We start from the raw sequence: 17,918 nt of genomic DNA, 5'->3' as shown, positions 1-17,918 counted from the left end.
TTTCTCCACAAAAAGGTTCTTTTTATTGATAAAATAGATGAAACTGAGAATCCCAAAGGGAATTTGATGTCCACCCACACAAAACAGGTTTGCAAAGTGTAAGTAGCAGGCAAGAAAAAGATTCAAGTACATGAAAATTGTGAGTTTTTTCTCTTCCTTTTATTTTCTTTTTTCTTTTCTTTTGTTTTCTTTTATGTTGCAAAGTCAATACTAGACAGATTTTCTGTCCTTTTATGTGTTAGTCAATTAATTATCCTTGAAGCTTTAAATTATTGAAAGCAATGTCCCTACACTTGAAATGCAGAGGTTTGTTATTTAAAAAAATTAATGTCACTTACTGTCATTAAGGTTGCACCTGCTTAGGTTGGAAACGTTCACTCAATGTCATATCTGCAAAGGTTTTTAAAGTAAACTCTCTACCAGAAAAATTGGTATTATCTTATTTGCTTCATTAAAGTTAGGACAATTGTCAAAAAATATCTTGACAAGCCTTAAAGGTGTCTTATTTTAATAGTCTCAGTAGGGTTTTGTATCAGGCTGAGTTACCACAGCTTCCCCAATGTTTTAAAATAATGTCCTGGTTAATATTTAATAATGTAATATTAAATATTATATATAAATAGTAGGTCTTACTGAGTTTTGTGTCAAAGATATTAAATACAGAGAAAACATGATTTTATAAACATAAAATGAGAATAATTCCTAATAAATATACATCAGACTCATTTTTATTTAGTGTCAAAGTGATGGACTGGGAAGAAAAATAAGCGATAGGGCTTGGTTCTTGCACATTTGGTTTTAGTCTGGAGTCCGTATTTAATATTCAGACCATGAGAATGTTCTCACTCTAAGAACATCATTCCTCAGAGACCAATCCCTCCTGTTTTAACTCTAAGACCCAAAATAGGCAAATCAAAAGTTTCAAAGTTAAATCAGCATGAGAATAAGAACTAGGGTCTAGTAATCCACTGCAATCACTCTTCTGAACCCTATGATCATAAAAGCCTCATTGTCAAATGTGCACATATTCCCTCCATATCTGACCTCACACCTAAGTGATGCTTACCATGTCATTTAACCCTCTTTCGTGCATGTCTTTTTCTCCTGGCTTCCTCAGATCCATTCTGTCCTGGCTCATCTCCTGCTGCCTGGCACCTCCTTCATAGACTCTTATTTTAAATCATCTCTTTTTCTCCCTTTGCACATTTTGTTTCAATTAGTTCATCTATCCTTAATCATTCCTCACATTGCAGGGCTTCCATATAATTTATCAGTCAATTTGGAGCAATTTTTAGAGTAAGGGGGTGCTATTAATAATTCTATACAGATAGCAGGTAGAAACTGGGATTTTCTCGGAATAGACAATCCATTCATATGAAATGATAGAATGCAAAAACGAATTCAACTGTCCACCTCTTCCTGTATCCAAGCCCTTGACCTTGTGAGGCAGAATAACTCAGGTAGTTAATGTAGGAACATGAGCTTTGATATATTCCTTGATATGCTCATTAATTAACATCTGTAACTTAAGGGTCCAGGGAATAATATCCCCACTGGCCTTGTTTACTCCAGAGTATATCTGTTTTACAAACAGGTGGATGTTAATCTCTAACCCACTCCTCAACTGATAGAAAAGGAATGAGAGGAAGGGAGGGAGACTCCCAGCAACTCACAGTCTAGGGAAAAGAAGAACAAAGACACCATAAATCTTAAGGGGCATATCCACCTCTAAGACCCCTATCGGACAAGGACTGATACAGGATTGATATTGACAATTAGAAATCTTTGATAATGATTTGATTACTGATATAGGTAAACAGGGCAAGGCCAGTGGGAAAAAGAACTGATATCTGGGTCCCACGTTGGTACTCTAGTCTTTAAGAAATAAAACCCCCTTAGAAAATTAGAGGAGGGGGATTCCTCCCCCCCAGTGTCTTTGCTGGGAGCTATTTGCTTTCCTGTAATAGACTTTTTGCTTCTTACTGTGTGCTGTGTGTTTGTGAAGTTCATTCTTGGGCTCCATGAATAAGAACCTGGATTCCAGTAACATCTTTCTGGTAACACTTGTTACTCTGTAGTCCATACCCTCTCTTACTCTGGGTTTTGGCCAATATAATAAGAAGGAAATTACATCATGCTCATTCCAGCATAGTCCCCAAGAGAACATGCACAAGACTGTCGGTGCTCTTACAAAGTTGAACTTGCTTGTCTTTGTACCTGAGCTTCTCTGTAAGAACACATCCAAACTAGCCTATGGGAAGGATGTGAGAAGCATGTAGAGGGTGAGACATCTAGAAGATTTTGAAGGCACTCCAATAATACTAACAGAAGTTGAGCCACCAGAGGACTTGGCCTAAAAGCAGATACAGGCAAGAGGCCAGTTGAAATCAGATCTTCCCAGATAAGCCCAGTATTAAATGATAACCTACAAAATTATGAGCTGAAGAAATAATTCTTGTATTAATAGCTAAATACATATAAAGTGTTTTATTATGCAACACTATTGTGGCAGTAGATAACTCATATACTATCAAATCATATCTCTCCTAAGATTCAGATTCACATACTGAATATCTTTACCTAAAAGTTCTAAGGATATTTCAAACTAAATAAACCCAAGATAAAGTTATAAAATTTTCAAAAATCCCTTTACATGTGTATACACACACACCATATACACACATACATATATATAATCTCAGAAGCCCAGTTTTACATGTTGAAAATCTGGACCATATTAATTATTCAATATTTCCTAATTCTGATAGGGAGAATTATTCTTAGTGTACCTATCTTTTCTATACCTTTATAAATCATGTTTAATCTATCACTACTCACTAGGCCTTAGCCTTTTTCGGTCAGGGGTCTAGCAAGAGACTTAAGCCCTAATGCCCTAATATACACATTGAATGTACTACATTTATTTACCTCCTATAGATGCAGAAATCCAGGTTTAGAGAACTGAGAAAGTATCACACAAATAATTTATGTAGGGTTTAATTCCCTTAAAGAATCCAGATTAAAAAAGGTTGGTAGGTTGGTAGATCTTTCTTAGTTTTCACCTGGACTATGCTAATAGTTTACTTGACTATTCTACCTTTAGACTCACCTTCTAATTGGTCCACCATAAGTTATGATTTGCTTTAGCCTTTGCCACTGTTTATCATCTGCGAGTGAACTGTATTTAAGAAAAGAAGTTCGGAGTTCCTATAGTGGCTCAGCAGTTAGCAAACCCGACTAGCATCCATGAGGATGTGGGTTTTATCCCTGGCCTCACTCAGTGGGTTAAGGATCTGACATTGCCATGAGCTGTGCTGTGGGTCACAGACATGGTTCAGATTCTGTGTTGCTGTGGGTCTGGCGTAGGCTGACAGCTACAGTTCCAATTGAACCCCTAGCCTGGGAACCTCCATATGCCATCAGTGCAGCCCTAAAAAGACAAAAAGACCAAAAAAAAAAATTTAAAATTTAAAAATTTGGAAAAGAAAACAGGTTTGATTCTCTCCAACACGGATGCTAACAAAATTAAATAATGGTATATTTAATATATTCCTAATACCTTTTTATTGCCTATCTTGCTATTGATCAGTAACAATACTTTTTAAATTTGCTTCTGTCATGTTACTGTCTTCATGATGGCTATTATCACTCTATGACTGTGCTGAGTATTTGATACAGACTTTGAAAAGAGTTGAAAATAAATGGAAGAGCCATGCCATGACCAGTTTACCCATATGGGTGTACATCAATGCACATTGTAGATCCAGAATGACAAATCTCAACTTGAGAGCTTAATGTTGTCTTCCAAGGTGTTACATCCTCTCAGTTAGAATGTTTTCATATATATTATAATGCTTTTTGAGGTGAGACCTGTGAGCTTTTCTGATATTCCTGGAGCAACAAAATTTTGTACAATCTGCAGTAACTTGCCAAGGTTTCCTCTGTAATTTAATCAGGCCATCAATCAGCAAGGTTAGATCATAAGCTAATATTTCTTTATACCTTATATACAGTTGAATGATTTTTTTGGTTTAACCAGAGGCAAAATGTTAGTTCCTCATGACATTTAACAGTTCCTGAAGTCATTATTTTGACAGCATCTATTTGACCTGAGAAACTTCTTGCCTACGGAAATAGTCTTAGGGCAAAATTTGCTTACATAAAAACTCAAGAATGAAAGTGACCTTAAAGGTGAATTTTAATCATCTATTAAAAATAAATGCAGGCTTCTGAGTAAGATGATGCTATGGATCCACACCTCTAACTCCCCGACCCAGAGTTTATAGGAATGACCAGGAAAAAAAGAAAACAAGGAATGAACACACTAAGATTAAAACCAAGAAAATTGCCATCAGATGCCCAGAAGCTCAAGGAGTGTCTTCTAAATATATTACAGACCAAATTGGCTGGAAGAATGCATAAAGGTATGGTTTGGAATTTTTAAAAGAGCAGCATTAAGAACTATTCAAAAAAAAGATCTTAGAAAATCTCATTAAAACCTCCTTAGAGAACAGAGGGGAATTTATGGAACTAGACTTGATAATATGCAGAAGGTCATTGCAGTAAGGGGTGTTTTCTGGAACAATTGTCTAAAGTATAGCAGAATGCCCAGTGGGGGAGCTCCCTCTAGATTTGAATGAATCAAAAATCTCAGAAGATGGCCTTCCTTTTGGGAAAATGACTAAGAGAAACAGAAAGCACAGAAGCTTTAAGGTTTCTTTTTGAAAAGGGCATGTAAAATAATTGGAAAAATCAGTACACTTAGACCAGTTTTCAATAGAGTTATTTCTTCATCTTTTTTTCCCCCTTAAACCAGAAGATATTTGAAATGATGCTAAAAGTCAGAAGGGGACAATTCTAAAGAATCAGAAAAAATAACTCTCTCTGAAACCCATTCACTAACAAAGAAAAGAGAAATAGCTAGAAAACTGCTGCATCATATTTCCAAAATGCTCAAGACAACTTAGAATCTATGAAGTTAGAGAAAGTAGAGGTGGGATAGGAAAAATCTGAAATGAGGATCATGTAGTGCTTCCAGGGATGTGGGTATTTGTAAATATGGACACAGGATGACACACCCGACTCAAGAAAGGAATATATATATATATGCTGAATATATATTTTAATATGTCAGTTCCGTGTGATCAAATGTTTTCTGCTAATGGGATAAGTATCACTTATGGCTCACTCATCTAGAAGTATGGGTAGGCCATTGACAACTTCTTAGTTTCTTCAGGTAAAGCAAGTGTCATCATTTCTTGAACATGCATCATTAGCTAGCTGAAGACCCAAGGGAGTTTAGGGTGGTAGCACTAGGAGTATCCCTTCCAAGCTATCTCAATCTTATAACTCAGGTTGAAAAAAAAAATGGATGTGAACTACTGTATTCTGTTAAGCCTGTCGAGTATGAATCCATGACCTAAATATTTTATTTATGTGAAAACCAAGTATTCTCCTGCCATGTAATAAGTCAGACTAGAGTCAAATCTTGGTCTCTGGCAAAAACAGCAAGATTTAATACAATGACAGCTTTATGAAAGTGAAATAAGCTATTTTAATATGAATCCAATTAAAGCTTTTTGAGGGTGGGTTTCAACACTAGCAGTGGTAGGTGGCAGATATGGATGTGACTCAGAAATCAGGAGAAAGAAGAGGGTAGCAGAGGCTGTTTCTTAGCTCTTCAGTGAAATTCAAAGAGCACCCCTAAATGGGGATACATATTTGGTGTGTCATTGTTTACAGACATTAAAGAACTGTAACTGCATGTCTTTTCCATGGAGCAAGGGGAAACATAATTTATCTAATGAAAATCTGCAATGGAGTTACAAATATAAATATATCATTATATAAATGTTGTTTACTAATATAAAAAATAATAATTTTAACTTTGCACCTAAATAAGAAAGGAGGAAAGAGATGAATTAGATGAAGGTGATAAAAACAGACGATAAACTTGGCGATAATACTGTAATAACTTTATATGGTAACAGACAGTTGCTAGACTTATCAGGAAAACCAATTCACAATATATATAAATGTCAAGTTACTATATTGTATACCTGAAACTGATATGATATTGAATGTTAATTATACTTCAATTTTAAAATTTTTTAGAAATTCACAAGGCCAAAAAGTTATGCTGCTTTATTTCTTAGCTAGGTTACACAGATCACCTAACTGACATGTGTTTATAATATACATATTTGATAATATATCCTATTAATCTTTATTTATTTGTAACTAATTACTTCAAGGTAAAATCCAGATTATTAGAGCTAGTTAAATAATTCATAATATCTATTAAAGATCATCAAACACCTCCCCATACACATGCAGATATGGAAGATCAAATATGGGTTTAAGAGCAATAGGAGAAGGAGAAAACATAAAGATGAAGTGGAAAAAATGATTATTAAAATAATATGAATAGAGACTGTCTTGACTGTGGTATAATAGCCAAGATATGGAAGCAATGTAAGTGTCCTTCAACAGATGAATGGATAAAGAAGACGCTCTATACATTCTTGTATGGGAACACTACTTGGCCATATAAAAGAATGATGAAAAGAATGAAATTTTGTCATTTGTGACAACATGGAGGGACTTGAAGGTTGTTATGCTTAGTGAAATAGTCAGAGGAAAAAATACAATATGTTATCACTTATATGTGGAATCTAAAAAAATAAAACAAAGGAATACTACTCAGCCATAAAAAGAACAAAATAATGCCATTTGCAACAACATGGATGGAACTGGAGACTCTCTTACTAAGTGAAGTAGGTCAGGAAGAGAAAGACAAATACCATATGATGTCACTTATATCTGGAATCTTATATATGGCATAAATGAATCTTTCCACATAAAAGAAACTCATGGACTTGGAGAATAGACTTGTGGTTGCCAAGGAGGAGGGGGAGGGAGTGGGATGGATTGGGAGCTTGGGGTTAATAGATGCAAACTGTTGCCTTTGGAATGGATAAGCAATGAGATCCTGCTGTATAGCCCTGGGAATTATATCTAGTCACTTACGATGGAGCATGATAATGTGAGAAAAAAGAATCTATACATGTATGTGTAACTGGGTCACCTTGCTGTACAGTAGAAAATTGACAGAACACTGTAAACCAGCTATAATGGAAAAAAATAAAAATAATGATATAAAAAAAATAAAAAGAGATTTTTGAAACAAAAAAATAAAATAAAAAATAAAACAAAGTAGTGAATATAACAAAAAAGAAATAGACCCTCAGATATAAGAAACCAAGTAGAGGGTACAGGGGAGGGATGGGGGGGATAATAAGAGGGATTTAGAGGTACAGACTACAAAATAAATAAGCTATAAGGATATATTGTAGAGCACAGAGGATAGGTCCAATGTTTTATGATAACTATAAATGGAGTATAAGCTTTAAAAAGTATGAATCATTATGTTGTAAAACCTGAAATTTACATAATATTGTAAATCAACCAGATCTCAATAAATTTTAATGCTTTGAATTAGATAAAAAGATTGGAATCAGGGTGTTTTTATTTAAAATGAGAAATTCTGTCTTCATGAAGAATCAGTGAATTACGAAATACTATGGATCCATGCTTGAAGGGAACCCAAAAATCACTAAGACGTGAATCGAAAAGAAAAAAAGAACTCAAGAATATATTGAAAATATTGCTCTAACCATACCAGCAGTAAATGATATCACCAACTAACTAGAGTTGTTTAAACATCTGATATCAAAATATATTTAATAATAAAGATAAAAAAGAAGTTTCACTCAAACCTATAGCTCATACTGTACTTAATGGAAAGAAAAATTAGTATATTTTGTTTTGAGAGCAAAAATATAGCATTTTAAAATGCATAAAATGCTTCTATAGCATTTCTTTGAAAGAAATTCGCAGCTGTAAACAGTCCATTAAAAAATAATAAAGATCACCATGATATCATATCCTTCCACATTAAGAAGGGAGGAAAAGAGAAAACTAAATCTAAAGGAAATAGAAGGAATTAAATAAATACTATAGTGGAAATAAATAAAAGATAATTTTAAAAATATATAGAAAATAATTAATAAATGTTGGTTCTTGAAAAAAGTAATAAAATTCACAAATCTTGACCCAATATGAGCAACAAAAAGAGAAGACTAAAATTATTAAAATTATTAAAATCAACAATTAAAAAGGGCATTGCTACCAAATTTCCAGAATTACAAAGATAATACAGGAAATTGAACAATATGGCAATAAATATGGCAATAATATGGCAACAAATCAGATAATCTAGATGAAATGGATGAATAAAATAAAATCATTCCACAAAGAAAAGAACAGAACCAGACAGTTTCACTGACGAATTTTGCCAAATATTTAAAGAATTAATACTAATCCTTTACAAATTCTTCCAAAAAATACAAGATGGGGGAAACAACTCATTCAGTGAGGTCAGTATTGCTTTGAATCTTAAACTAGAGAAAAACATCACAAGAAAATTGTAATATATCTCTTATGAATATACATGAAAACATTCTCGACAACAACAACAAAAAACTAGCACACTGAATCTGGCAACATATTAAAAGGATTTTCAAAAAGGCAGGAAATAGCAAGCATTAGAATGGTTGTGGAGAAAAAGGAACCCTCGTTACACTGTCATGGAAGTGTTAAATTGGCACAGACACTATAGAAAATGGTATAGAGATTCTTTAAAAATCTGATAGAACTACCACATGATCCAGTTATTCCACCTCTGGGTATTTATCTGAAGAACATAAAACATTAATTTAAAATATATATACACCCCTATGTCCATTGCAACATTATTTACAACAGCCAAGTCACAGACATGACCTAAGTGCCCAGTAAAGAATGAATGAATGATGGAGTTGTGGTATATATAGATACAATTGAACATTTCTCAGCCATAAAAAAGGTGAAATCTTGCCATTTCTGACAATATGGATACATCTGGAGAGTATTATATTAAGTGAAATAAGTCAAATAGAGAAATACTGTATCATGTCACTCAAAGGTGGAATATTAAGTAAACAAGCAAAACAAAACCCAAAAATAAACATATAGTTACAGAGAACAGAGTAGTGTTACCAAAGCGGATGGGGAGTGTAGGGAGGGTGAAATGAGGAAGAGGGTCAATTGTCTGGTGATGGATAGAAACTAAATTTTAGTGGTGAGCACAACTGTTGTATACACAGAAGTTGAAGTATAATTTGTATACATGAAACTTATAAAATGTCATAACCTGATTCTTTAGAAAGGAGGTTATAACCATGACCAACTAGTGTTTTTTTCCAAGAATGCAAAGTCATTCGACATACAAAAATCAATCAATATAAAACACTATATTGATAGAATAAAATACGGAAACTACATGACCATTTTAATAGTTACAGAAAAAGTGTTTAATAAAATCTAACACTCTCTTATGATAAATGCATTTAACAAATTGGGAATGGAAAGGAAATTCCTCAACCTGATAAATACATCTACAAAAAATTCATGACTAACGTACTTAGTGATGTAAAATGGAAAACTTTCCCCCTAAAATCAGAAATAAGACAAGGATATCTGCTCTTGCTATGTTTATTGAACCTTGTTCTAGAGGTTTTAGGTGAACAATTTGTTTAAAAAAATAAAAAGCAATCATATTGGAAAAGGAAAAGGAACACTCACTAACCTCACAGATAACATGCGAAGATAAAAAGAAAATTCTAAGAACTCTACTAAAATTATCAAAATTAGTGGTATTGTATAGAGATACAAGATCAATATACAAAAATCAAGTCTATTTCTTTACCTTAGCATTGAATAATCTCAAAAAATTAAATTAAAACAATTTCATTTATAGTAGCATCAAAAATAAAAAAATACTTAGGAATAAATTTAACATAGTAGTATTGCGTATTAGTTTTCTTTTTCCTACTGTAACAAATTACCACAGAGTGGAAGAAAATAACACAAATTTCCTAAAACTCTGAAATATGTTTTCCTGGGCTAATAACAAGATATCAAAAGGTCTGGTTCTTTCAGGTGTCTTGAGGGGAGCTGCTCTTTCTCACCTCACACTGCATCACATCACTCCTGCTCTGACCCTTCTGCCTCCCTCTTCTACATTTTAAGGAGCTTTATGATTACACTGGGCCCACCTGAATAATCCAGGATAATCTTATTTTAAGGTCAGCTGAATATAAATTTTAATTCTATCTGCAATTTTAATTCCATTTTGTTATATGATAATTTTAGAGATTCTGTATTTTCTCCAGCTTTTTTCTCTCTCTCTCTTTTTTTTTTTTTTGTCATTGTTGAAAACCTGACATTTTAAATAGTACTATGGGGAAAGTATGTAAATGAGACTCCTCCCCAGGGTTTGTTGTTGCTTTTTGCTGTCCTTGTTGTTTTTAGGGATTTTTCTAAAGTAATTCACTAAGGTCTCTCTTCTTTGTTGTGCGTGGCCACAGAAGTCTGCCTGTTTAGCAAATGATTAAACAGATAATGGTTCAATGCCTTGAAAGAATAAGTCATCCAGTCTTTGTCAAGTGGCTCTGTTGAGGCACCTGTTCAACATTCTGCAAGTTTACAGCTCTGCCTTAGCCTTTACTTCCTGTTTGAACAAGTCTCAAGTTCAGCCAGCTGTGAGAGATCAGACCTTTCCCAAGTCTCTCCTGGCATGCACCCAGCTCTCCAAATGCATGTGTCCTTTGATGTCCCTATGAATATGACAGTGTTTCAAAGCTCCTTATGGACAGTTAATTATCTAATTTTTCTGTTTAAGAATTTTAGGAGTTCCCATCGTGGCTCAGTGATTAACAAATCCGACTGGGAACCATGAGGTTGCGGGTTCAATCCCTGGCCTTGCTCAGTGGGTTAAGGATCCGGCATTGCCATGAGCTGTGGTATAGGTCATAGACGCAGCTCTGATCCCGCTTGCTATGGCTGTGGCGTAGGCCAGCGGCTACAGCTCCGATTAGACCCCTAGACTGGGAACCTCCATATGCCGTGGGTGCAGACCTAGAAAAGACAAAAAAAATAATAAACAAATAAAAGTCTAACTTAAAAAAAAAAAAAAAAGAAAAGAATTTTAGTTCACCTCTGCTTTGCCCAAATGTCATTGTTACCTTAGGCAGTTGGAATATTAAACAAGCACTGCTACTTGTTTGTTACCAATGCCGTAAAAAGCAGTCCATCCATAGAGAGTAAGCCTTGAGTCAGGTCAAATAAAAACAAACCCTGAAAATGGCAATGGGCTTCTGAGAAGTTCAAATAGTGACCTTTCCCTGAGAATGGGGCTTTGTGGAGCTCTTCAAACTTGTTCTGCTCTGCTACATGCTGGCATTGGTTTTCACAGCTACCATGGTTGTGAGACAATTGGTTTTCAAGGCTATTGCAGAGTTGGGGAGAGAGAGGGATGGGAATTGGGTGAGTTAAAACATATGAAAGGTCACATTCTTACTCAGATGCAGAAATTTTTCTTTAATTAATGCTCTTTTAATTGATACGTGCTTAAGTTCTAGAGTTCTGAAAAAGTTAACTATGACAATTTTTGCCAGTATTCTCTCTGCTTTCTGAAGGAGAGATTTTTGAACGCCCTTATTCTGCCATTCTAGGATTTCTTTTGCTAATGACTGGGCTTTTGAATGAAATTTATCCCCATTGCAATATTAATCAGAGAAGGTTTTATATTTATATTTGTAAAATGTCAAAGGAAGGACTAATATCAGGTTTGGGGTTACTTTGATAGAGCCACCTCGGTAGTGACAAATGGTCTGTGTGAGTGTGCAATGCATGTGTGTGTTTGTGTATATTTCCCTATAATCACATGATATGACCAGAAGCATGAGAGGAAGTGACCACATTCTGGGTCTATAATTTTCAACTCTGTTCATTTTAATTAAATAAATATTGATTCCCCATAATATGTCAATAGATATGCTATTTCCTAAGGATACAAAGATGTGTACGATATAGACCCTGTCCTAAAGTAGCTTGTAGTACTTCTCAGATTTTATTTTCCTTGTAGAAAGTGAGAGACAGGCCAAGAGACCTGGAGATAATACTGGTTTAAACCAGATCTCAATTAGAACCTTCCAAACTCCACCAATGACGATACTCTTACCAAATGTTTACTCTGAGTCCAAAGCTGCTAAATGTTTTATTCAGATTTTTTTCATGTATTCTTCATGAAAACCTTATGAAGTAGGTAGTCCTCATTTTCAAATGAGCATCTGAGGCTGAGACGGAGGCTCTCAGAAATTAAATAAAATGACATGGCTGGTTTTTTGTCACACCAACAGATGAAAACAAGTCTGATTTTAGAAGGTACTTCTTATGTAGTACCAGATCCTGCCACTTGCCTGAGGAAAGCCCTGGGCCAGTCTCTCCAAGTTTTCACTGAGTTGGGAGACTATAGGAAATTTTTATTTTCTTAATACTTTTCTCTATGGTGATCATGTACTACTTTTAGAATTAGACAAAAACACTTAACGAAATAGAATGTTACCTTCAATGTTCAGCTTCTTCACATAAAAGTGACAGACTATATGAAGAACAGAAGCGTAACATATGCCTCATCAAAGAACAAAAAGTAGAACATTATTATTTAACAGGTATATCTCAGAATTACCTTGGTAAATATCTACTGAGGTTTCCAGATTAGGAAAGCATCTACCTCTGAAGCTTAGAAGGAAGCAGGGCATCACAATCTTAGAGAATTGCTGCATCAATCCCTAAATGATGTTTTGGAATTTGAACCCTTGGCTTTATGTTTCTAGCAAATAAAATGATTAACCATTCTTCCATTTTTTTAAATAACTAAATGAGACACTTGTCAAAGAGCTTTCATACTTTGGTTTTAGGCACCGTATAAATACACGAATAGATAGCTCGTACAGCAAAGAGAGAGTATGAAGGATTTTGCAGAGGCCCATTTATTCACAATTCATAAATCAGCTTATAAGGGTAGAAGTTATGTTTAACAGGATGCTGTCAGCTCTATTTCTGCCTCAGGCAGTGAAATCAGGAAAAAAAAATGCAGCACTGTGAAATTGTTTAAACCGCTAATCCCAACTACTTTCAGTTTATGGAGACATTTGGGAAGATACATGCTGTTTCACATAGTAAGCTGTGGTCATACAAAAGAAAATGCAACTTCAAACGTCAGAGAACTGGACATTGTATTTTACATTCAAGACAATGTTACTGTTATTGAGCAGTTGGCTGATATAGGTAAAGACCAAATAATATGTTATTTAGGTAGTGTAGTGTGTGTTTTACTGATCCTTTAAAGTCAACCTGGAGATTGACATGCAACTCTGTTTTGGTTGCCCAAAGCTATACTAAATGAATGAAAAATAATAATACATGTTTGTGGATACAGCAGGTCAAACACTATATGGTTTAATTCCTCAAAAACAAAAAAAAATTTTATTTTTAAATGTATTTTTAGGAATTCCTGTTGTGGCTCACTGGTAACAAACCTGACTAGTATCTATGAGTGCAGGCTCGATCTCTGGCCTTGCTCAGTAGGTTAAGGATCTGGAGATGCCTTGAGCTGTAGTGTAGTCACAGACACAACTTGGATCCCATGTTGCTGTGGCTATGGCACAGGCCCGCAGCTATAGCTCCAATTAGACCCCTAGCCTGGGAACTTCCATATGCTGCAGGTGCAGCCCTAAGAAACCCCCCCCCCAAAAAAACAGTATTTTAAAATACATTTATTTTAAATACCCTTTGTTTTAAAAGGCAATTTTTGGTGTTTCTGGCCATTTTTTAGCCAACCAAATCCTAAAAAAAGGAAATGTAGAATTCTTTCTTCTATAAAAACAAAATAAGATGAACTTATTGGTATAATTTTTAAAGAGATATTTTAAGTAGACATCTTTTTGCATTAATTATATTTGATTTTCAATTTTTACATGTCTATGTTTAACTTGGTATGAAATTCAGACATAATCTTCTGATATTTCATGGTTTAATGGCATTCTTCTAATTCCAGCTTAGTGTAACCCAGACATCACAATTAATGTCCTTCTTAATCCACTGTGTTTAAAGCTATCAGTTTTATTAAAAAAAAAATTGAGCTATGTCTACATTCTCTGTCAATGAATGAAAAATAATAACAGACAACATTTATTGAGCATATGTGTGCCAGGCAACAGAATTTGTGTTTTTCATAGATGATGGTATTTAGCCTTTACCATTAAACTGAAAAGTAGGTATTACTGTTGTACCCATTTTGCAGATGAGAAAACTAACAGGATTTGCAAAGTTGAAGCTAAAATGGGCAATCTGAAACTTTGATTTTATGTGTCAGAGCAGGATGACTACTTTGCATTGGATTATGCTTAAGATTCCTGATTTTTGGCACTGTACATTTCACTCTTTCAACAGACAAAGGCAGAACCAATAGAAATCTGCATTGTTCCACCCCTTCATCATTTTTAGCCACCGATGGATAACTTTCAACAGCCAGTTCATCAGTCTACCCAGTAAAGGCAAAGGGTGCTTTACCTTACCAATGTGTGACTGCCATCTAGTGGTAAACATTTAGTAATTGCTCGTTCTACAGGAATTAGTTACCCATGTCATTCCTAAAATGTCTTGATAGGTAAATTCTATTAAGAAACTTAAAATCTTAGATACAAACAAAACCAATTTTACTATAAACAATAGAAGGAAATGATTTAGTTGTGTGTATAGTGTTATTTTGAAACAATAAAGCTTTTGGGAGTCTGAACCTTTTGTTAGTAAGAGTTTTAAACTGTCTTCAGTTTGTATAGTTTAATATTTGTATAAGGATGATATAGTTAAAAGTTTTCCACATACATTTTATTTTTTGAGCTAAAAATTGGTTAGAAAATGTCAATGTTGAAAATATTTTAATAAAAACAATCATTATCTTTAGGGAAAAGAAAAACGTGGCTAACATTTACTGGGAATAAACACCAGCTGGACAAGTAATAAGGTTTGCATAGATATTGAAGGTTTGGACAAAGAGGACTTGCTCTTATTTAGATTCTAGGCATCTTAGGTATTTTTGTCTGTTTGGTTTTATGTTCCCCAATTTGCTCCATTACCTGTAAATGTCCATTCCTCATTTGATCCATTAACTCCATGGCATCCAGATTCTACATTCACCTTCTAGTTCCCAGCTGCTCCAAAATCCCTTCTCTTTATCAATTTCAACATGTAGGGGTTAATAATATTTGCAAACATGTATGTCTTAAGTATAAATGATAGATTTTTTTCCCAATTATTTATTTATTTATTGGTCTTTATTTTAGGGCCACCATTTGGAAGTTCCCGTCTAGCGGTCAAATCAGAGCTGCAGGTGCCATCCTATACCACAGCCAAAGCCATGTCTTAGAACTACACCACAGCTCAGGGCAACGCTGGATCCTTAACCCACTGAGCGAGGTCAGAGATCAAACTCTCATTCTCATGGATTCTAGACAGGTTTGTTACAGCTGAGCCATGATGGGAACTCCCCAACTACTTCAAATTAAATTTTTATGTCTAACTATTAATTTAATTTATAATATTCTCATAGTTGCATCATTTACATATTCCATGCTTTTATTTATGTATGTATGTATTTATGTATTTATTATTATTAAAGTAGAGTTGATTTGCAGTGTTTCATCAAATTCTGTTATACAGCAAAGTGACCCAATCACACACATTTCCCTATGTTGTACAGTTAGGGTCCCATTGCCCATACATTCCAAATATAACAGTTTGACTCTCAAAACCCCAAAACGCCATCCATCACATTCCCTCCCCTTTCCCCCTTGGGAACCCTAAGTCTGCGTGCCTAGTACAAACTCCTTCAGAACTGATATCTTCCCAAATAAAATAAAGCTTTTTGTTGTCATTTCTATTAATCATTTATTATTTTTCATCCTAAGAATGAAATTCTACAAAAAGAATATTTGCTATTCAGTACGTCTCCCTTAAAACACATACAGCTAAATGTATTTTCTCCCATTATTTTTAAAGCCATGTAGTTGAATTTTACTAAAATTCTGACAGAGAAAGCACTGAATGTAAATTCATACTATGGGTGAATAACGATGTATTTCACCTCATTTAATTTCAGTAATTGAGTGGGAAAACAGGAAGATCTATTAAAGGACCGTGTGCTGGTCAAACACTAATGAGACAATCTCAGAGTCACTGGCTGTCATGGAGATGGGGCATTATGGAAACCTGGTTAGTATGCCAAGCAGCTACGTAAGCGACAGGCTACACTTCTAATTGTGTTGTCTCTGCTTGCAAAATGGGCTTTATGTTCCTGAAAGGTGAGAGGTAGTGCAGACCTGTTTATTCATATGCCAAATATGGAATTATTACATATTCAAAAATTAAATTCAAACATCTAGCACCAAAGGTAAAATTATATTTTGAAAACATTTTCAAAAATTAAAATTAAAATATAATTCGCTCTTTTCATTAACATACATTTTTGAACATTTGTGCTTATTTTTATTTCAATCTAATTTCATTGATATCCATACAAGGATAAGACAAAGATTTTTTTTTTAAAGTTTTGTAAACACATGATAAATCAATAAAGTCCTCCTAAGAATGAAATTCCCAAGGAGTGGTTAGGAAGTTGCCTTAAGAACTATGAGCCTCTAAAAGTAATTAGACCAGAGAGTGTTAAAAAAGAGTCAGACAGAGGAATGTTATAAATGCTAAGTATAATGAAGAAAATGAGAAGACAGTTGGGACTGGGGATAGGGTTGACCACCACCAACTGTGGGCAGAGTTTCCTGACACCAGAATAATGCATGTCTGTTTACAATGTCTTACTTTCTGTGTCCTCATGCTTTTGGTATAAAAATTCAGTGAATCCTGAAAATTACAAGGCTCAGTGCCTTCAGTTCTGCTTTGTTCTCTTGAGCAAGTATCACTGAATTTTTAAAGAAATTGATTACTACCTTCTGATCCTTTTTGGTAAATAACTAAAATACTAAGAGGAAAAGATGCAAGATTAACAGAGGCAAAGCAAACACCGGCATGCATTATTGGCCAGAAGTCCATGGTTCTTGTCAGAGCTGGTGAGTACAATGAGCATTTATAATGCCTGTCTGGGAAGCTTATGACCAGTTTAAATGCTTCAGCATGTGGACTAAGTTTTACATGTACCAAAATATCAAAAACTATCAATCTAAAGTCAATATAATGAAAGCCACTTATCAAAATTCAGTGAAAGAGGTGGGGTTGCCAGATAAAAGTGGTACCTAAGGCAGCAAAGTATAAAGTTTCAAGTTCCATTTATATAAGATGAGTAAGTCCGATGGATCTATTGCACAACATAGAGACTACAACTAAATATACTTATTGAGTACTTAAAAATTTGCTGAGGTAGTCTTATATTAAGGGATTTTATAATAACAATAATAAGAGTGAGTAGGAGGAACTTTTGGAGATGATAAATGTGTTTATGGTATAGATTGTAGTGATGGTTTCAAGGATGTATACCTACCTCCAAATTTATCAAGCTGTATACATTAATTACGTAGTTATTCATACTTCAATAATAAAGTGGTTTAAGGAAAAAAAAAAGGCATCAGAGCAAAGACATGAAGTAAATGTGTGCATTGCTGGAGAGATTAGGCTGCTCTGGAGTTGTGTGCACTGACCTGGGATGGAAGCAGCAGTTTGAAAGCCAGTCGGTGTGGCCCAGTCCCGTGAGAAGCACGTTGCCTTTCGGGAGTGCCACCAACTTCCAGACACGGTCCTCCCCACAGGAGACTAGGAATTCTTTGTGGGGGTGCATGACGATGCTACGTGGGGCAAGAGAAGAAAAGGAAGTTATGGGGAGATAATAGTGAATGGTTTCATACTGACAATAAATGGAATAGCAGTGATTATCCATTTCAGCCAGGCAGGACAGCTTATAAAGT

General features: G+C 34.7%; 1 protein-coding gene across 4 annotated transcripts in view; it reads right to left on the bottom strand.

Moving 5' to 3' along the window:
• Positions 1-17,918, bottom strand: part of SPAG16 (sperm associated antigen 16) — a 951,825-nt gene that overhangs the window by 493,334 nt on the left and 440,573 nt on the right. For 3 of the 4 annotated variants that reach the window (XM_021076085.1, XM_021076087.1, XM_021076086.1), the window contains one exon: positions 17,655-17,798. In XM_021076085.1, coding sequence (XP_020931744.1) covers positions 17,655-17,798 — 144 coding nt within the window. Of the gene's footprint in view, positions 1-17,654; positions 17,799-17,918 lie in introns of those variants that run through there. The other variant, XR_002339403.1, reaches the window with a different exon arrangement.

The sequence above is a fragment of the Sus scrofa genome, chromosome 15 (assembly GCF_000003025.6).
Source record: "Sus scrofa isolate TJ Tabasco breed Duroc chromosome 15, Sscrofa11.1, whole genome shotgun sequence".
NCBI lineage: Eukaryota > Metazoa > Chordata > Mammalia > Artiodactyla > Suidae > Sus > Sus scrofa.
Note: the sequence above shows the minus strand (reverse complement) of the source record. Positions and strands in the feature narration are given on the sequence as shown.